This window comes from Saccopteryx bilineata, chromosome 2, assembly GCF_036850765.1.
Source record: "Saccopteryx bilineata isolate mSacBil1 chromosome 2, mSacBil1_pri_phased_curated, whole genome shotgun sequence".
NCBI classification, from domain to species: Eukaryota; Metazoa; Chordata; class Mammalia; order Chiroptera; family Emballonuridae; genus Saccopteryx; species Saccopteryx bilineata.
This window is the reverse complement of record NC_089491.1, coordinates 42,406,584-42,427,106: the sequence shown is the minus strand read 5'-3', so window position 1 is coordinate 42,427,106 and position 20,523 is coordinate 42,406,584. Positions and strand designations below refer to the sequence as shown.

At 45.2% G+C, this 20,523-nt stretch overlaps 1 protein-coding gene and 1 non-coding gene across 7 annotated transcripts in view; both read left to right on the top strand.

Moving 5' to 3' along the window:
- Window positions 1-5,357: 5,357 nt before the first annotated feature.
- Window positions 5,358-5,433, top strand: TRNAV-AAC (transfer RNA valine (anticodon AAC)). The gene has a single exon. It is a non-coding gene; the product is annotated as a tRNA-Val (tRNA).
- Window positions 5,434-12,052: 6,619 nt separating this feature from the next.
- NAA35 (N-alpha-acetyltransferase 35, NatC auxiliary subunit) overlaps window positions 12,053-20,523 on the top strand; it is a 65,267-nt gene continuing 56,796 nt past the window's right edge. The window contains exons 1-3 of one of the 6 annotated variants that reach the window (XM_066256962.1): window positions 12,053-12,148; window positions 13,204-13,332; window positions 18,620-18,653. In XM_066256962.1, coding sequence (XP_066113059.1) covers window positions 13,209-13,332; window positions 18,620-18,653 — 158 coding nt within the window. In that variant the 5' untranslated portion in view covers window positions 12,053-12,148; window positions 13,204-13,208. Of the gene's footprint in view, window positions 12,149-12,229; window positions 12,355-13,203; window positions 13,333-18,619; window positions 18,654-20,523 lie in introns of those variants that run through there. The other 5 variants (XM_066256961.1, XM_066256959.1, XM_066256960.1 and 2 more) reach the window with 5 other exon arrangements.

Sequence of the window (20,523 nt, the reverse complement as noted above, 5' to 3'; positions counted from 1 at the left end):
AGAAGTCTAACTTTTTAATAACTTTATGAGATTACTGGGTATTCTTGATACATAAAAGAAAGATTATTTTAACCTTTACTCTTTTAAGTGTTTTATTGATTTATTTTTTTTGAGAGAGAGAAAGAGAACTATCCAGTTGTTCCATTCATTCATGCTGTCATTGGTTGATTCCTGTATGTGCCCTGACTTGGGATCCCACAACCTTGGCATGTTAGAGGATGCTGAATCCAACTGAACTACACAGTCAGGGTCAAAAGTAAGATTTTTTAAAAAGAGACTTTAAATACAGTAGAACTAACTAAACCAATATTACTTATATACAATAAAACTAACTAAACAGATATTACCTATACTTACTGAAAAAGTAATGTGTTTATTTCTGTCACACAGGATATTTTTATTTTTTTTCTATTTCTTTTTCTGAAAGCATCTGAACTGCCTGCAGCCTTTAGAACATCCTTAATTTCTTTTATAAAGTGGTAAAACTGAATCAAGTCAAATGTAAAATTTGTAAAAACAGCTCTAATTTTATCCTACCCATGTTACATTGGTTCCTGGTGTCCATCAATTTGATGACATCAAGCTATATTTCCTCTCAACACAAGTGTTTAAGCATGGCATATTTAGGATTTTACAAGTCGATTTAGATGAATAGAAATTAACTTTCAGCTCTCCAAAAATGCCCATCAACTCTGCATCTATAGGTAGACCAACAATTTGTTAATCATTTCCTTTGCATTCATCTATTCAACATGTAGTCTATTGAACATCTAAAATGCCCATCATTTTTCAACACTATAAAGCATATAGGATGATGATGTTGAATGGTAAGTTAAACTCTCTTTCTCAGAAAAAAAAAATGGTTTTTACAGCAGAGAGGTAATTAGAACCAGTGAAAATAATTTTGAACTTCAAATGACAATTTTAGTAAAGAAATTAAGAAAATCATATTTCACTTGACTGCCTTTGTTCTGGTAATTTCTTTTTCTTCTATTTTCTCTTTTTTTCTTTTCTTCTTTCATTTTTAGTTCTTAAGTAGTCTTATTTCCAAAAATTGGTGATTTTTGTTGTTGTTTTGCTGTATTGGTTTTGTCACAATCTACACACAATAGTGAATAACTTAGATGTAGTCAGTTCATTCTTTTCTAGATTTTTGGCCTCTGTAAAGATTACCAAATGGTTTTGGAGAAACAATATAAATTTCTGTTTTACTGCAATTCTTTAACATATTCTCATCCTACTATATGTCAACCACTGCCCTAAATGTTGAGGGTACAGATTTAATCAAAATAGGCAAAGCTCCTGCCCTTTGGGTGTTATAAAGTATGTTACTTTAATCTGCAGATTACATAGAGACACCAAGGCAGGCTATAGAAGAAATTTTAGGAAGAGATTTATTAATAAGACGCTGCATAAGACTTACATGGGGTATAGCTAACTCAAATAGTCCTGAGGTTGGTTATATAGACATGCGCACTGTTAGGTTCGGGGAGGTGTGCTGTGGCTGCCAGAGTCTAACTCTTGGAGAAGCAGGAACAGGGAAGTGCTGATAGGGTCCCTGGGAGGCCAAGAACAAAGAGATCAGCACAAAGTTGGGCAAACATCCTGCATTCCATTGGTTAGAGACCCTTATCAGAAGTTTATGTTTGAAATTCACCACTGAGCTAAACCCTCCCCTGTTGCTATGTTGCGCACGACCCCCCTAGCGAATAGCGAACTGCCACATCTGCTTCTGTAAATGCTTGCTCACTTAGGATATATAAGGACCTAGTTGTAAGCGCCAGGCGTGACTCTCGTTTGCAGCCCCTTGTGGGTACGGTGTCTCCGGACGCCTTGAGAGTTCGCCCCTGCGCAGGTTAAACCTGGCCAATAAAGCAAGATCTAAACCCCTGAAAGTCTCCGACATTTGTTCTCCTACCCGGTGGATGCAACATTTTGGGGGCTCGCCCAGGATTCTCCCTCGGCGGAGTTCTGGTTCGGAGACTGGAGGGACAGCTCGAGCTGAGTAAGTACTCACTGAGGATCCTCTTTGGTTTGGCTTTTGGGCTCCGGAGCAAGCAATCCTGAGGTAGTAGGTGGGACGCTGCCGGCAACCTACTCAGGACTTTCAGAAGCGGGACGCTGCTCTCTGAAATTTGGATTTGTTAACTTTAGAAGTGACCGGTCATATTAGGATCCTCTCTCTTTGTGCCGCGCTGCGCTGCATTCTGTCTGAGCTTGAATGACTGAGTTGAGGATGAGACAAGTGTGTTCCTTGTGTTAATAGCATGTATTGCCTGTATCCTACCCCTCCTTATTATTCCTGAATCATCTAGGATGGGACAACAGGAGTCTGTGCCGGGATCCCCGCTCGAGTGCCTGTTGAAGAATTTTTCTGATTTCCAGAAGAGGGCTCAGGGGTACGGAGGTCAGTCACCAAGTCCGGGTTTCCTCCGGACCCTGAGCCAGCTAGAATGGCCTACGTTTGATGTAGGCTGGCCTCAGAGGGCACTTTTGATCTTCCAACTTTATTTGCTGTTAGAGCCACGGTCTATAGGACACCCCTCCCAGACCAATACCTATATATAGATGTGTGGGTAGATATAGCCACTGAGCAGTCTGGGTACATTAGAAAGTGTCTGAAGGTCAACCAGCGAGGCAAACGGGCAGTTTGTCTCACTACAGAAAATGGGAAAATTGGGAGAGTCAAAGAAAAGGAAAAGGGAGAAGCTCATCTCCCGACACGGCCTGGTGAGCCGTTCAGGCTTTACCCTGTTTTGCCTGGACCACCGGAGGACCACCTAGACACGGTGAATTCCCCTCTGCCATATCGGCAGCAGGAGGAGCCAGATTCCTCGCAGCAGGACGTGAGCGGGCTCTCGAGTCCGCCCCACACCCGAGGAGGGGCGGTCTATGGTACGGGAGGCGCCACTATTTTGCCTCCTTCAGCAGGAGGCGCCGCCGGCACCAGATGCTGGCCCACGGGCTCTTCCTCGCCTCATCTATGTGCCTTTTTCCACTAGTGATTTATACAATTGGAAGCATCAGAATCCCCCATTTTCCAAGAAACCCCAGGGATTAATATCTCTCCTTGAGACCATTTTTAGGACCCATCAGCCTACATGGGATGATTGTCAGCAAATTTTACAAACCCTCTTCACTTCTGAAGAAAGGGACAGAATAATGAGAGAAGCTGCTAAGGCGGTATTGGGAAAAGAGAGGGAAACTCGGGAGGGAAGAAGGGAAATAGAAGATATTCTCCCGTCTCAACCTCCTACCTGGGACCCTAATACCGCTGGAGGAAGGGACGCGCTCCTCCAGTATTGCCGGGCTCTGTTGAGGGGACTCAAGGCAGCAGCTAGAAAGCCAACCAACTTTAATAAGGTAAGTGAGGTCATCCAGGGAAGGGAAGAATCCCCGGCAGCCTTTTTAAAAAGACTCATGGAGGCATATAGAGTGTACACCCCCTTAGACCCAGAAGTGGAAGAAAACAGGAGGCTAATAAACATAGCCTTTGTGACTCAAGCCGCTTCTGATATAAGGAAAAAGCTTCAGAAAATTGAGAGATTTGAGGGAGAGAATAGGAGTAAGCTATTAGAAATAGCCCAGAAGGTATACGTCAATAGGGATGATCCGGAGATTGGCAGAGCAAAGGAAGTTGCCAAAATCCTGATTGCTGCCCAGAAACTTCCCCCCAAAGGAAAAGGGGGACAGCAAAAGGGCCAGGGACGGCGAATAGACAAGGATCAATGTGCCTATTGTAAGGAGAAAGGGCACTGGAAGAGAGAGTGTCCAAGGTTGAAGGCCGACAGCCAAGGGACAAAACAGGGCCCAGAGGTCTTGCTCCAAACCTTAGACTGACGGGGCCAGGGCTCCATTCCCGCCAGCTCCCAGGAGCCCATGGTCACCTTAACAGTCGAAGGAAAGCCAATAGACTTCCTAGTCGACACGGGAGCCACCTACTCAGTCCTAAAGCAACCACAAGGGCAAATTCAGAAGGCAACCACCAAAATAGTAGGGGCAACGGGCAAAGCAGAAGCCTATCCATGGGCTACTGCAAGAATTACCAACTTAGGCTGAGGCACCATTACTCACTCCTTCCTAGTCATTCCAGACTGCCCTTACCCACTACTTGGCAGGGACTTATTGCAGAAACTTTAGGCCACCATTACCTTTTGACAGGAGGAAAGTCCTACGAGGGACAAGGAGGCAAAAGTCAGCTTGGAGATAACTACCCCACTGTCTGAAGATTACTTACTTGCCATGATCCAAGGAGGTAAGGAGGAAGGAGCAGGGGTTCCGGATGCCCTGCGTGCTCGGGTACCTGAAGTTTGGGCAGAAACCAACCCACCAGGTTTGGCAACCCACCAACTGCCTGCCTAGTACAGCTGTTGAGCACTGCCAGCCCTGTTAGGGTCAGACAATACCCGGTCCCGGCCTGAGCCAGACAGGGCATTGCACAGCACTTGCAGCACCTGCTGAAAGCAGGCATACTCCGAGAATGCCAATCAGCCTGGAACACCCCGTTACTCCCCGTCCAAAAGCCGGGGACCCATGACTACCACCCGGTGCAGGACCTGCGGGAGGTGAATGCACGGGTAGAGACTATTCATCCCACGGTGCCCAACCCATATACCTTACTGAGCTCATTGCCTCCAACCCATACCTGTTGATATTATTTGGTCCTGGATTTGAAGGATGCCTTCTTTTGTATTCCCCTGGCTGGCACCTCAGAGCCAGGAGATCTTTGCCTTTGAATGGAATGACCCAGAAAATGGACTGGTGGGGCGGTTCACTTCGACCATACTACCACAAGGGTTTAAGAATTCCCCCACCGTTTTTAATGAGGCCCTCAGCAAAGATCTGCAGGCTTTCTGCTCCTCCCATCCATCGATCGTACTGCTCCAATATGTGGATGACATCCTCATAGCTGCCAAGAACGAAGGAGAGTGTGAGGAAGCTACCTCGAACCTGCTACAAGATCTCGGGTGAATGGGGTACCGAGTCTCCGCCAAGAAGGCCCAGATTGTGACGCAAACTGTAAGTTATTTGGGGTATAACTTACAGGGAGGGCAGAGGACATTGTCCAGCCAGCGAATCCAGACGGTCTTGCAGATCCCCGAGCCTACCAGCAAGAGGCAGGTGCGAGAATTCCTAGGTGCAGTAGGATACTGCCGACTGTGGATATTGGGCTTCGCAGAACTAACTAGACCCCTACACGAACTAACCAGGGGAAAGGAAGAACAATTCATATGGACAGATAGGGAAAAGCAAGCCTTCCAAGCGCTTACGGAGGCCCTAGTGACTGCCCCGGACTTGGCCCTACCAGATCTGGCCAAACCCTTTCAGCTATTTATAGCAGAAAAGGGAGGGGTAGTGCCCTGGCCGGTTGGCTCAGCGGTAGAGCGTCGGCCTAACGTGTGGAGGACCCGGGTTCGATTCCCAGCCAGGGCACACAGGAGAAGCGCCCATTTGCTTCTCCACCCCTCCGCCGCGCTTTCCTCTCTGTCTCTCTCTTCCCCTCCCGCAGCCAAGGCTCCATTGGAGCAAAGATGGCCCGGGCGCTGGGGATGGCTCTGTGGCCTCTGCCCCAGGCGCTAGAGTGGCTCTGGTCGCAACATGGCGACACCCAGGATGGGCAGAGCATCGCCCCCTGGTGGGCAGAGCATCGCCCCCTAGTGGGCGTGCCGGGTGGATCCCGGTCGGGCGCATGCGGGAGTCTGTCTGACTGTCTCTCCCTGTTTCCAGCTTCAGAAAAAAAATAAAAATTAAAAAAAATAATAATAAAAAAAATTTAAAAAAAAAGGGAGGGGTAGCTTTAGGGGTACTAAGTCAGGAGCTCGGGCCGTGGAAGAGACCCGTCACCTATCTGTCCAAGAAACTTGACCCTGTAGCCTTGAGATGGCCAACATGTCTGAGGGCACTTGCTGCCACCTCAATACTAGTCAAAGAGGCTAATAAGTTGACTTTGGGTCAGGACATCCAAGTGATTGGGGAACATTACGTAGAGCAAGTGCTACGAGCACCTCCTGACAGGTGGCTATCTAATGTGCGGCTAATGCAGTATCAGGCTCAGTTGTTGAACCCTCTGTCTGTTCAGTTCCTCAAAACAACTGCCCTGAACCCAGCGACCCTGTTGCTAATACCCGAGTCCACAGTGGATCACAGTTGCAAGCAAATCCTTGACACGGTGACTGGCTCCCGCCCGGACTTAAGGGATCAGGCCTATGAAAAGGCAGACCTGACTCTCTTTACTGATGGGAGTAGTTTTGTCAAGGATGGACAACGGTATGCAGGGGCAGTCGTGACTACGGGAGATGAGGTCCTATGGCAGAAAGCACTGCCCGCAGGGACATCTGCACAGAGGGCAGAGCTGATAGGACTAACCAGGGCCTTACAGATAGCAGAGGGAAAAGTTGTCAACATCTATACTGACAGCTGTTATGCATTTGCCACCGCCCATGTTCACGGAGCTATATATAAGGAGAGAGGACTCCTGACAGCAGGGGGGAAGGACATTAAGAACCGCAGTGAAATTCTTGCCCTCCTCGATGCCATTTGGCTACCTACCAAAGTTGCCATTATCCATTGCAAAGGACACCAGAAGGGGGATTCTCCTATTATAAGAGGTAACAACCTAGCAGACTCAGCTGCAAGAGAAGCAGCCACTAAGCCACAAGAAAGCCTTCTGCCATTGCTGCCTAAGCCAATGCTACCTCCGGATCCTAGATACTCCCCAGAAGAAGAGCAGAAAGGGATACAGTTAAAGGGGAAGAAAAATCAGCAGGGATGGATAGAACTTCCTGACTCCCGGCTCTATTTACCCCAGGGAATAGTAAGGGAAATAGTGAGAGATATTCATACTAGCACTCACCTAGGGCAGAATAAGCTAGAACAACTTGTCAAATATTATTCTGGGCCCAACATCAGGGATATTGTCCACTCCGTTGTCTCTAGATGCAGCATCTGTGCCAGGGTAAACGCCCAGAATAAGAAGTTGCCTCCCTTTGTGAGGTATTGGGGGAAAGCCGCTGGAGAGTTATAAGAAGTAGATTTCACAGAGATGACCCCTGGGAAGTCAGGTTATAAGTATCTATTAGTATTAGTAGACACCTTCTCAGGATGGGTGGAAGCATTCCCCACGTGAGGAGAGGCTGCTTCCACAGTTTGCAAAGTCTTATTAAGGGAAATTATACCTAGATATGGCATTCCTCTAGCCCTAGGATCAGACAATGGACCTGCATTTATCTCTAGAATATCTCAAGAACTAGCCGCTAAGTTAGGTATCAATTGGAAACTGCATTGCATTTATAGGCCCCAAAGTTCAGGACAGGTAGAAAGAATGAACAGGACTCTGAAAGAAACTATAATCAAGCTAAGGGAGGAGACCGGCGAAAACTGGGTTGAGCTCCTCCCTTTCGCCCTTTTTAAAACCAGATGTACCCTCTATCTCAATAAATGGACCCCTTATGAAATCTTATTTGGGCAACCTGTGCCCCTTGTACCCCGATTAACCAGAGAGGAACTAGAGGTTTCTAATCATAATTTCCTCAAGTCCTTGCAGGCCCTACAAAACATCAGAAGCAAGGTGTGAGCCCTCCAGAGATCAGCCCAACCGGACCAGAAACACGGCTCCCGGTTACCAGAACCACCGGAGCCTGGACAGTGGGTGTGGATTCTTAACCACAGACGAGGCAACCTTGAGTCACATTGGAATGGACCGTTCCAGGTACTTCTGAGTACACCCACGGCCATTAAAATAGCAGAAAAGCCTTACTGGATCCATCTCTCCCACGTGAAACCAGCTCAACTTGACACGGGAGCCCAACACTCAGACCCAAGGAAATGGAAGGTCCGCGCAGATCCCAAAAACCCCTTAAGATTGCGGTTCACATCTGCATCCAGATAATAGGGGAACTGACGAATCCCAAAAGGAAATTCATCATCCTAGGAGGACTACTGTATTTGTTAAAATTGACAGAGGGTGGATTGGAGCCAACACTAACCGCTGAAGAGCTACTCAAAAGGCTGTAAGGCCCCCCTTGTGAGTGCAGAGGAGGAACCTCTTCCATTCTAACAAAGCAGTACTCAAGACAGGTTGATTGTTCTAGTAAAGTAGCATACCTCGCCTTAGAGAAAAGTATAGGGGGAGGTCTCACACAAGAGTGGAGATGCCGTGACAAACCTCGCGTAATCCCCACTGTTTTAGGCAAACCAGGACCCTGTCCTGCTGAGTGCGCTGACTTTCTATATCAAATGCACTCCTCTTGTTTTGAAAGTTTTCAGGAATGCACTAGTGGTGATAATACCTATTTCACTGCCGTCCTTCAGAGAACCCGAGCTGGCGTGAGCCCGGAAATAGGATCACATGGCTTAATGCAGGCCTCATGCGAAGGGGAACCCGGAAAGCCTGTATGTTGATCCAAGGTACTCCCTCTACATGTTTCTGATGGTGGAGGACCCCAAGATACTATTAGGGAATCTATAGTACAAGAAAGAATTGAACAAATCATTAACCTTATGTACCCAAAAATTAGTTATCATCCTTTGGCTTTGCCAGAGGCACGAGGTGTCGACTTAGACACTCAATCCTCTGATATACTCTTAGCTACCCATCGGGCACTAAATGCCACAAATCCTTCCCTAGCTACTGACTGCTGGCTCTGTATGACCCTAGGCACCCCCCATGCCAATTGCTTTACCAGCAGCATTCAATGAGTCTTTGCTTACCCCACACCCAAATTGCAGTGCTAGCATTCCTTTCAGAGTTCAGCCTATGAACTTCCTTAATACCTCCTGCATCTCAAGTCACCCACAAAATAACAGCTTCGATATAGACGTTGGGTTTGCAGATTTTGCTAAATGTAGCAAATTTATTAATTTCAGCTCCCCCCTCTTCCCTAGCAGGGAGCAAGTATTGCTATGTGAAGGTAACCTAGCTTTCTCCTATTTGCCCGCCAATTGGACCGGGGTCTGTGTGCTAGCCACTCTACTACCAGACATAGACATTATACCCAGGGAAGAGCCTGTTCCCGTCCGCACTTTGGACTATATCGCAGGACGCCCTAAGAGACCTGTTACACTCATCCCACTGTTGGTAGGCCTAGGTATTACCGGGGCCTTAGCTACTGGTACTGCCGGACTAGGGGTTGCTGTTCATTCCTACGCCAAGCTTTCTAACCAGCTAATAGATGACATTCAAGTCATATCTAGTACAATTCAAGATATTCAAGCTCAATTAGATTCGCTTGCAGAAGTAGTCCTGCAGAATAGGAGGGGTCTAGACTTACTTACAGCAGAGCAGGGAGGCATCTGTTTGGCTCTACAGGAACGTTGCTGCTTCTATGCCAACAAATCTGGTATAGTCCAAGACAAAATCAAAAGGCTACAAGAAGATCTAGTAAAAAGAAGAAGAGAGCTTTTTGAAAGCCCCTTATGGAGTAGCCTCAATGGTGTTTTGCCTTACCTTCTCCCTGTACTAGGTCCATGTATTGGTTTCCTATGCCTCTTGTCCTTAGGGCCCATTTTGTTCAACAAGCTACTCAGTTATTTTAAAGAAAGAAGTAGTGAAGTTAATGGTTCTGTCCCAACCTTATACCATTCTTCCCACTGATGAAGAATCAAGGGTTTAATTTATGCCCAAAAGAGATGGGGGGATGTTAGGTTCGGGGAGGTGTGCTGTGGCTGCCAGAGTCTGACTCTTGGAGGAGCAGGAACAGGGAAGGGCTGATAGGGTCCCTGGGAGGCCAAGAACAAAGAGATCAGCACAAAGCTGGGCAAACATCCTGCATTCCATTGGTTAGAGACCCTTATCAGAAGTTTATGTTTGAAATTCACCACTGAGCTAAACTCCCCCTGTTGCTATGTTGCGCATGACCCCCCTAGCGAATAGCGAACTGCCACATCTGCTTCTGTAAATGCTTGCTCACTTAGGATATATAAGGACCTAGTTGTAAGCGCCAGGCGCAACTCTCGTTTGCAGCCCCTTGTGGGTACGGTGTCTCCGGACGCCTTGAGAGTTCGCCCCTGCGCAGGTTAAACCTGGCCAATAAAGCAAGATCTAAACCCCTGAAAGTCTCCGACATTTGTTCTTGTACCTGGTGGATGCAACAAGCACATACTGGTTGGGGTGAAAAGGAAGGGGAGCATGATACAAAAGTCATTTACTGATAAGCTTACAACATTTATCTATAGGATCTATTAAAAGGAAAAACATTCTTACATATTAAGACTACAAGATAACACAGTAGTGATAAATTTTTACATACCCAACACAGTAGCTGTAAATGTTTTACATTTCAACACAGTAGCGATAAATGTTGTTTTACATATCAAAGACATTTCCAAATCTTCCAGGGTTTACACTTATCCTTGTTGCCACAACAGTGGAAAATGAAATGTTTTAGTTTAGAATAAGGAGAGAAGCTAACTGAAATTACCTTTGCCAGAAGTGTCCGGCTATCTTATCAGGAAACCTAATGAGCTAGTCCCCGCTTGTTTAGTTTACAAGTTTTATATAAGAATTTCAAAAGGGATGATTATTAATAAGCATATAAAATGTTACAGAATGCAGGTTTTTCAAGCAAGGGGAGTGGGCTAGTGATCCCTTTGTCTAGAGGTATAGGTCACTCTCAGGATTCTAGGAGGGAAGGAAGAGTTAGAATCAGTGTATGAATTTTTAATTAAGATATGTAAACATTGTCTCCTAAAGGCTTTTACGGAAAAGGAATAGGAAGTTTTCAGATGTTTTACCTTCTTTGCTGTCTAGCAAGTGGCCTTAGTTCTTCCAGAGAACTACAGTTAAATTATGATTAGTTACTAACTTTTGCCCCTTTAATCTCTCTCTTTAGGTTTTTTTTTCTTCAGAAAGAAGGGGTAAAGAGGCCTGACTCTTCCTTTTAAAGTACTATTAACAATTTTTGCAATTTCTTGGCACCTTATCACAAGGAAACGTATATATTATCCATAAGAGACAGACAGATGTGTTATTGTTAAAAAAAAACTTGACTGAGGTTTGGCTTGCAAACAATAAAATGCACATTGTTTATTTCAATGAATTTTTACATACGTACCACTCATATAAATAACCATCACTATGAGATACAGAACATTTCCATTACCTCAGAACACCTTACCCTATTCCAGTCAATCATTCCTTGACACTACCCGCCCCTCCCACCCACCCCTGCAGTCACTGTTGTTTCCTATCACTGCAGTTTAAAGTCTTTTTATAGTTTCATATAAATGGAATCATACTCTTTTGCTCACACTGTGATTTCCTTTGTTCAGCGTAATTTATTTTGAGGTTCATGTTTTTGCACGTCAAGTAGTTCAACCCTTTTTGTTTATAATTACTATTAATTACATCGTATGGCTATACCCCAAGTTCCTTATGCATTCATTCACCAGTTGATGAACGTTTGGGTTGTTTCCAGTTTTGGGTCATTAAAAATGAAGCTATGAAAATTAATGTATAAACACAAATTTTCATTCTAAGTAAACACCTAGGAGTGGAATTGCTGGATCATATAATACATGCATGATTAACTTTATAATAAAAGACAAACGTTACTAAAGTAAGTGTAGCCATTTTGCGTCCCCATCAGCAACAAGAGAGGTACATCGGCTCCTCATCCTAGCAAATCCTAGGATTTGGTACCGTCTTTTATATTTTAATGGGTATGTAGTGGTAAAGATGCGTTTCTTAACTGTACCAGTCTATTTACCTAACTCCATTTTAAAACTAATTATTTATAAATTTTTTTGAAATCCAAAACATATGAGTTTGAAAGAAAATAGTTAGCTTGACCCTGCAGTTATGTTGTTTCTCTTTGCTCTCACGAAACCCCAAGGTGTTCTCCAGAAAACACAAATCTGGTGCCGGGCAGCCACGGCTTGAGAGAACGCTAGGAGCCACCTCTCCATTCAAGACCACGCTTGCTCACGTCACTCGGCCTTTCCGGATTTCCATGAGCCCTCACGTCACCTTTCTAAGAATTTCCCAGAGAGCCGCGCGGAGCGGGGCGGGCTCTGCGGCACTAGGCCCCGCCCCTAACCGGACCCTCCCATGGACTCGCCCCGAGGTATCTTCCGGTCTCGCGACCGGCTCTACTTCCGCGAGAAGAAACGACGGCCGCCATCGGCCCCACTGGCGGTGGTGAGGGAAGAGGTGTGGCTGGGGAGCGCAGAGTGCCCAGGCGTGAGGGAGAGGGGCGGGGTCGCGCGCACCAGGAGTGCGCATGCGTGCAAGCAGCCGGTTGTGCGGAGCTGAGAGGGGAGGGACGGTGGTGGCGGCGGCGGCGGCCACAGAAGAGGTGTCGTTATTTCCGCGGTCTGGGCGGTGCGTGGTGGCGCGGGTAGCCACTGGAGTTGTAGGTAGGGATTGCCCGTGCAGAGCCGTTGAGACTACCTGTCTCCCGTGTCTGAGCGCTTCAGACCCCGCTTGCGTGGCAGACCCTGGGGACGCCAGGTCACCCTGCGCCCCTGGCCCTTCCTCCGCGCTTCAGGTGGGAGCTGCGGTTTCCCGGGTGCCCGCTGCCCGCCGCGGCCCCGGCCTTGACCAGTGTTATCGGACGAAGACCCAGTATCAGGCGTTCCCGCACTCCCGCGCGACAATAGCCCTGTCCTTGCTTTCGTGCCCTGTGGGGACGGGGCCAGAGCCGGGTCGGACTGACCGGGCGGGGGCGGTCCCCGCCTCAGGTGCGCTCCGGCTCTGGGCCTGACCGGGGGGACCCCACGATGCGCTCCCGCACGCCGTGCCCTTGGCGAGGCTGTGCTCGGGTCCTGCCGCCGGGGCTGGGGTGGGGGGATGGAGATTGGCCCAGTGAGCTCCTGGCAGGTGGGGGACCACCTTGACTTGAACAGTTGCGAGAGCGGATCCTCTAGAATGCTGTGGTCATCTGTGGCCTGTCTCGAAATTTGGAAGCCCTAGAGTTGGTTGTTTGGGCCAGATGTGGGATGGTTTGTAATTTTTTTCCTTAAATAATGCAAACTATGGGCGCTGTTAGGCGGTTGGCTATTAATTAGTAAATGAGCTGCAGTAGTATTAATTATCGTGAGATTTAATTGTATTGAGGTATGTTTTCCCAATACTAACCTTAAACTCAGAAGACCTCTGTTTAAACAGATTAGTAAGATTTTCATCCAATACTTAAACACACGTGGCTTGCAAATATGCTGGCCCTGAAAGCTACATCCTCTTTTACACTAGTGTTAATTTTGTAGGCATAATGGTTATGAAAGCCTCTGTCGAAGATGATGATTCAGGATGGGAACTCAGTATACCAGAAAAGGTGGAAAAAGGCAATACCAACTGGGTGGACATAACTCAGGATTTTGAAGAAGCTTGTCGAGGTGAGTGAATTTTTGGATTAAAAGTTCAAAATCTACCGCCTGACCAGGCAGTGACGCAGTGGGTAGAGCATCGACTAGGATGTGGGATGTGGAGGACCCAGGTTCGAGACTCCGAGGTCGCCAGCTAGAGCGTGGGCTCATCTGGTTTGAGCAAAAGCTCACCAGCTTGGACCCAAGGTTGCTGGCTCCAGCAAGGGGTCACTCGGTCTGCTGAAGGCCCGTGGTCAAGGCACATATGAGAAAGCAATCAATGAACAACTAAGGTGTTGCAACGAAAAACTAATGATTGATGCTTCTCATCTCTCTCCGTTCCTGTCTGTTCCTATCTGTTACTATCTATCCCTCTCTCTGACTCTCTCTGTCTCTGTAAACAAAACAAAACAAAATTACAAAATCTGGGGAAAGGTAAAATAAAATCTTGATTGTAATTATTGTCTCAATACATCTAATCAGTAGGTAAGTATAGTTTATATAAGTTTGTTTATATCAGTCTCACATATTCATTCCCTACCCTCTAGCTTTAACTTTCATTTAAAGCCAGTATAGCCTGACCTGTGGTGGTGCAGTGGATAAAGCATTGACTTGGAATGCTGAGGTCACTGGTTCGAAACTCTGGGCTTGCCTGATCAAGGCACATATGGGAGTTGATGTTTCCTGCTCCTCTCTCTCTCACCCTCCTCTCTCTAAAATCAATAATAAAAATGTTAAAAAAAAAAAAAAAAAAAAGTATAGGCCTGACCAGATAGCTCGCTCATTTGTTAGCATGTGCAAGGTTGCTGGTTCTATCCCCAGTCAGGACACATAAACAGATCAATGTTTCTATCTCTCGCTAAAATATATAAAGTAAATATATTTTTAAAAATGAAGCCATATATATATGGCTTTATAAACGCATTAACTTCAAGTGTTCAGTCAATTTCTCCTATTAAAATTTTCTAACATTTTAAGTAGAGATTAGAGTATACAGTAATAATTTGGAACCGTGGAAATGGGTTTTGTTGACCTAAAGACCATAGTATTATTGTATACTGGAGGTTTGAAAATGATCAGATTATATCATTCCCGGCTTAAGTTTCTCCACTGGCTTCCTATTGCATATAGAATAAATTTCAACCTCTTCCCCATGGCCTGTATGATCTGGTACCTGCCTAACACTCAGACTTCATTTTTGTACCACCTCCCCACTGAGCTCATTATGTTAGTTACATAAGTTCTTATGCCATTAAACACTCCCAGGTGATTCCCCCTTCCTTTGCATATTTTGTTTTCTATATCTTTTTTTTATTTTTTTTATACAGTTACAGAGAGTCAGAGAGAGGGATAGATAGAGACAGACAGACAGGAACCGAGAGATAAGAAGCATCAATCATTAGTTTTTCGTTGCAACACCTTAGTAGTTCATTGATTGCTTTTTTTTTTTAATTTTTAATTTTATTATTTTTATTTATTCATTTTAGAGAGGAGAGACAGAGAGGAGAGAGAGACAGGGGGGAGGAGCTGGAAGCATCAACTCCCATATGTGCCTTGACCAGGCAAGCCCAGGGTTTCAAACCAGCAACCTCAGCATTTCCAGGTCGACGCTTTATCCATTGCACCACCACAGGTCAAGCAATTGCTTTCTCATATATGCCTTGACTGTGGGGCTATAGCAGACCGAGTAACCCCTTGCTTGAGCTAGCGACCTTGGGTCCAAGCTCAAACAAGATGAGCCTGTGCTCAAGTTGGCGACCTCAAGGTCTCGAACCTGGGTCCTCCACATCCCAGTCTGACACTCCATCCATTGCGCCACCGCCCGGTCAGGCATGTTTTCTATATCTTAAATTACTTTGCCCCTGGGACTTGATATAGCTGGCTCCTTCCTGACCATTTAAATGTTACCTTTCCAGTGAGGATTTATCAAAACAACCAATCTAAGCAGATTGAGTCCCTTATTCTCTTCTGTCCAGCTTCAGCTCAGTAGAATCACCATGTTTTATTCTCCTCATTGCATTTATTTACTGTCAGAAACCATCATTTTCAGTTATTGTTTATGTCAGTCTCACCCACTGGAATGTAAGCTCTGTGAGTGCAGAGATCTTGTCAGTAATCCTAGCATGCAACATTTCCAGGCATATAGTAAGTTTGATAAATGATTGGAGAAATGAGCGTGTTTGTTGTTTGTGGAGGAAGAGCCTTACCGAAGTGGGAGATGGAAGATAAGAGAAAGGAGCAAAGATAAAGTGAGGGCTTTTAAGAGAGGATTGGGTCAAAACCATGGTAGAGAAATTAACTCGGGGAGAGGAAAGAATATGGACATACTGAAACAGGAAAAATTGAGGTTAGATTGGTGAAGATATAGGTATATTTCTAAGTGGATGGAGAGGAATGATGGAGTGGTTCACACCTTGTTGACTTCTGTATTCTCAGCGAACAAGGTTAGTTCTTTGGTGATGGTGAGGTGGAGTGTGTTTGGAACAGTGCTCATAAGGAGAGGAATGAAGACTTGGAGCAGCTGCAGGTGGAAAGGGAGCCAGTTGAGTATAAACAGAATGATAAATCATGTGCCTACCCTTCAACTGTTTTAAAATACATGTCCAATTAAAGTATGCCTAAGAGAGAGAGTAGAAAGAGCATTAGACTGGGAGTTGGGTGACTGCCTATATATGTCTGTCTAAGGGAGAGAGAAAGAAATGTAAGTTGTGGTGTAGTGTTTGTGCTCAGAGATCTTAGACTAATAAGTGGACCATACATCATGTATGGGTTTTAAGTGATCTATATTAGAGGGCTGTCATCATGAACCTAAATGGAGAAGGTTTTATGAAGTATATATGGCTTAAGTTGGCCCGTAAAGGAGTGTTTGAGTTTCTCTAAGTGAATATAAGGGAATTATTCTAGAGGTGAACCATTAAAGCCAGATACAGTTTTTATGTTTGAAGAACAGTGAATATTCTTCTTCATGGAAGGAACCTAGAATAAGGGATATGGTTAATCCCTGCTTCAGTGTGGATTGAGAGCGGGTAGTGTGTCATTTTGTCGCCAACATCTAATCATCCTATTAATTCTTCCATAATTAGCTCTTGCACTGTCTCAGGTGGCACAAATGTGATGTATAATTCTTAAAACTAAAAAGTTGATATAGAATGAATCTTCCTTTACATGTAGATTTAGGACTAAAGCCTCTCGTATTAATTTGTTTTCTTCTCTTGAAATAATCAGATTCATTGCCTGGATTATAGTTTAGACTTCTGTTCTAGCAGCTTTCTGAAAACTAAATTTAAACAAACATCATTACCTCATTTTCTTTAACTATTACAGTGGTTTCTCCTCTTTTGTGATGTATGATAGCATTTGGCTAGACTGAAATGTACATGAAAAACATGGATGGCAATGTTTTTCATGTAGATTTCTACTTATTCTTTGAGTGGCTCTTCAAAGTCTTGGATTGAATTCTACTTTCATCATTTCTTTTCTTTTAGGTAGATGACACACATTCTCCCCCATATTTCCTACAACTGACATTGACGCTCTTGTTTTTATCTTTCCAAATTATTTATTAGTGTATGTTGCCATCACTGTTTTTTACTTGATATATAGTAAATCATTCATCTAAAGAATACCTCTGAGCTTTTTTTTTTTTCTGTATTTTTCTGAAGCCGGAAACGGGGAGAGACAGTCAGACAGACTCCCACATGCGCCCGACCGGGATCCACCCGGCACGCCCACCAGGGGGCGACGCTCTGCCCACCAGGGGGCGATGCTCTGCCCCTCCGGGGGTCGCTCTGTTGCGACCAGAGCCACTCTAGCGCCTGGGGCAGAGGCCGAGGAGCCATCCCCAGCGCCCAGGCCATCTTTGCTCCAATGGAGCCTTGGCTGCGGGAGGGGAAGAGAGAGACAGAGAGGAAGGAGAGGGGGAGGGGTGGAGAAGCAGATGGGCGCTTCTCCTGTGTGCCCTGGCCGGGAATCGAACCCAGGACTTTTGCACACCAGGCCGACGCTCTACCACTAAGCCAACCGGCCAGGGCCTAACAGAGACAGAGAGAGAGAGTCAGAGAGAGGGATAGATAGGGACAGACAGACAAGAACGGAGATGAGAGGCATCAATCATCAGTTTCTCGTTGTGGCACTTTAGTTGTTCACTGATTGCTTTCTCATATGTGCCTTGACCGTGGGCCTTCAGCAGACCGAGTAACCTCTTGCTCGAGCCAGTGACCTTGGGTCCAAGCTGGTGAGCTTTGCTCAAACCAGATGAGCCCGCGCTCAAGCTGGTGACCTCGGGGTCTCGAACCCGGGTCCTCTGCAGGGTGTCTGAGACAAGTTTGGTTGTCACAGTGTGGGTGGGGGGAATTACTACTGGTGTCTAGTAGGTACACACCCTAAGGATGTTGCTAATCATTGAATGCGCAGGATAATCCCAACAAAAAAAAATTCTCAAAATATCAGTAGTGCTGCTAGTTCATTTAGATTACTTTCAGGAATATTTAGCCATCATTTAACCTCTTGACCATGAATTCTGTAGAAAAGGGACATACAGACATTGGATGTCTTAATATCTCTGATACCATTAACATAGAGCAAGCAGTGAGAGAGAAAGACCTTTGATATGCTTTAAGACCTCTTATGCATTGTTGAATACATCTAACCAGATTTTCCCAGATCTTGAATTGTGTATTCTGCTTTATATTAGAAGTTTTGGTCAAGAGAAAAGGTGTCTTCAGAAGTTACCACTTTCCCTCTTATAGCTGGTTATATTGGTACTCGTGATTCTAGATAGCATGCTTTTATTGTTACATCTTGATGCCCTCCACTCCCAGTCAGGTATTATGTATCAGCTTCCCCCAATATAGTTATACCTACACTATGGATATGCAAATATTATTATTATTACTTTAGGGAGAGAGATGAGAAACATCAACTCGTAGTTGTGTCACTAGTTGTTCATTGATTGCTTCTCATATGTGCCTTGGTCCAGGGGGCTCCAGCCGAGCCAGTGACCCCTTGTTCAAGCCAGTGACCTTTGGGCTCAAGCCAGCAACCATGGGATCACATCAATGATCCCACTCTCAAGCTGGTAACCATGTGCTGGTGATCCTTTGCTCTATCTGGTGACTTTGGGGTTTTAAACCTGGGTCTCAGGTCAATGCTCTGTCCACTGTGCCACCACCAGTCAGGTTAACCATATCTTAGAAAATAAAGTTTACATAATGCAAGCATATTTTTCAGGTGCTAATTTGTTTTACTTTTTCTTAGCATTAAAAGTTAAATATGAATACAGTATTATTTAAAGAATTTTTCTCTTTGTTTCATTTAGAATTAAAGTTGGGAGAACTGCTTCATGATAAGCTGTAAGTATTTGTGTCCTTTGGAATAGTGTGGTATGATAGTTCCATCTATTTTTTTCTCATGTACAGTACTGTTCCTTGAAGTCTGAGTAATTTTCCATTTAAAGCTATAAAAGTAAAACTAATTATAAATACATTTTTAAACTTGTTGAGCTATTTTGGGGCAGCTGACTCTAGTTGTGGTATGAGATGTTTGTATCAGTAAAACTGACTTAAGGTCTTTTCCTTGAGGATAAATGTACAGGATGTGGCATTTCTTTTTTTTTTTTTTCTTTTTTCTTTTTTTTTTAATTTTTAAATTTTTTTTGTATTTTTCTGAAGCTGGAAACAGGGAGAAATAGACAGACTCCCGCATGTGCCCGACCGGGATCCACCCGGCATGCCCACCAGGGGGCGATGCTCTGCCCCTCCGGGGCTTCACTCTGTTGCAACCCGAGCCACGCTAGCACCTGGGGCAGAGGCCAAGGAGCCATCCCCAGCGCCCGGGCCATCTTTGCTCCAGTGGAGCCTCGCTGCAGGAGGGGAAGAGAGAGAGAGAAGAAGGAGAGGGGGAGGGGTGGAGAAGCAGATGAGTGCTTTTCCTGTGTGCCCTGGCCGGGAATCGAATGCGAGACCTCTACACGCCAGGCCGATGCTCTATCACTGAGCCAACCGGCCAGGGCCCGGATGTGACATTTCTTAAAGAAAAGGTATTGGCTGAATGTCATATGTGGTAGGCTGGTTGATGACCAGAGATAGGTGGCTAAATGCCTGGATAAAAGTAGATTTGGAATCCCTGGAAAGCTAAAGTAAAAAGATGTGCTTGGTTATATTTGTACTCCTATAGATAGCCTCAGTTCCCATATTGCTGTATCCAGGCTCACTTTGTAGGTTAGGAATATGGAATTTTAAATTAGTAAGTGGGCAAAGTTGGACGTTTGGGAAGAGGGAGTAGAACCTGAAATTTAATTCTTTTCAAACTTTACTGTGCATCAGAGTCATTTGTTGTTTTTTGTTGTTGTTTTTTTTTTACAGAGACAGAGAGTGAGTCAGAGAGAGGGATAGACAGACAGGAACGGAGAGAGACGAGAAGCATCAATCATTAGTTTTGTCATTGCGCGTTGCAACACTTTAGTTGTTCATTGATTGCTTTCTCATATGTGCCTTGACCACGGGCCTTCAGCAGACCGAGTAACCCCTTGCTGGAGCCAGCGACCTTGGGTTCAAGCTGGTGAACTTTTTGCTCAAACCAGATGAGCCCGCGCTCAAGCTGGCGACTTCGGGGTCTCAAACCCAGGTCCTCTGCATCCCAGTCCGACGCTCTATCCACTGCGCCACCGCCTGGTCAGGCGCATCAGTCATTTGAAGGCCTTTTTAAAAAGTGGATTGATGGGCCCCACTCCCAGAGTTTCTTATTTGTTTGTTTATTTTAGAGGGGAGAGAGAGATGAGAAGCTTCAACTCAAAGTAGCGTCACTTTAGTTGTTCATTGATTGTTTCTCATGTGCCTTTACGCCAGTAGTCAACCTTTTTATACCTACCGCCCACTTTTGTATCTCTATTAGTAGTAAAATTTTCTAGCTGCCCACCGGTTCCACAGTAATGGTGATTTATAAAGTAGGGAAGTAACTTTACTTTATAAAATTTATAAAGCAGAATTACAGCAAGTTAAAGCATATAATAATAATTACTTACCAAGTACTTTATGTCAGATTTTCGCTAAGTTTGGCAGAATAAATCTTTATAAGACAACTTACTATAGTTAAATCTATCTTTTTATTTATACTTTGGTTGCTCCGCTACTGCCCACTAGGAAAGCTGTAATGCCCACTAGTGGGCGGTAGGGACCAGGTTGACTACCATTGCTTTATGCCTTGAACAGGGGGTTCTAGCTG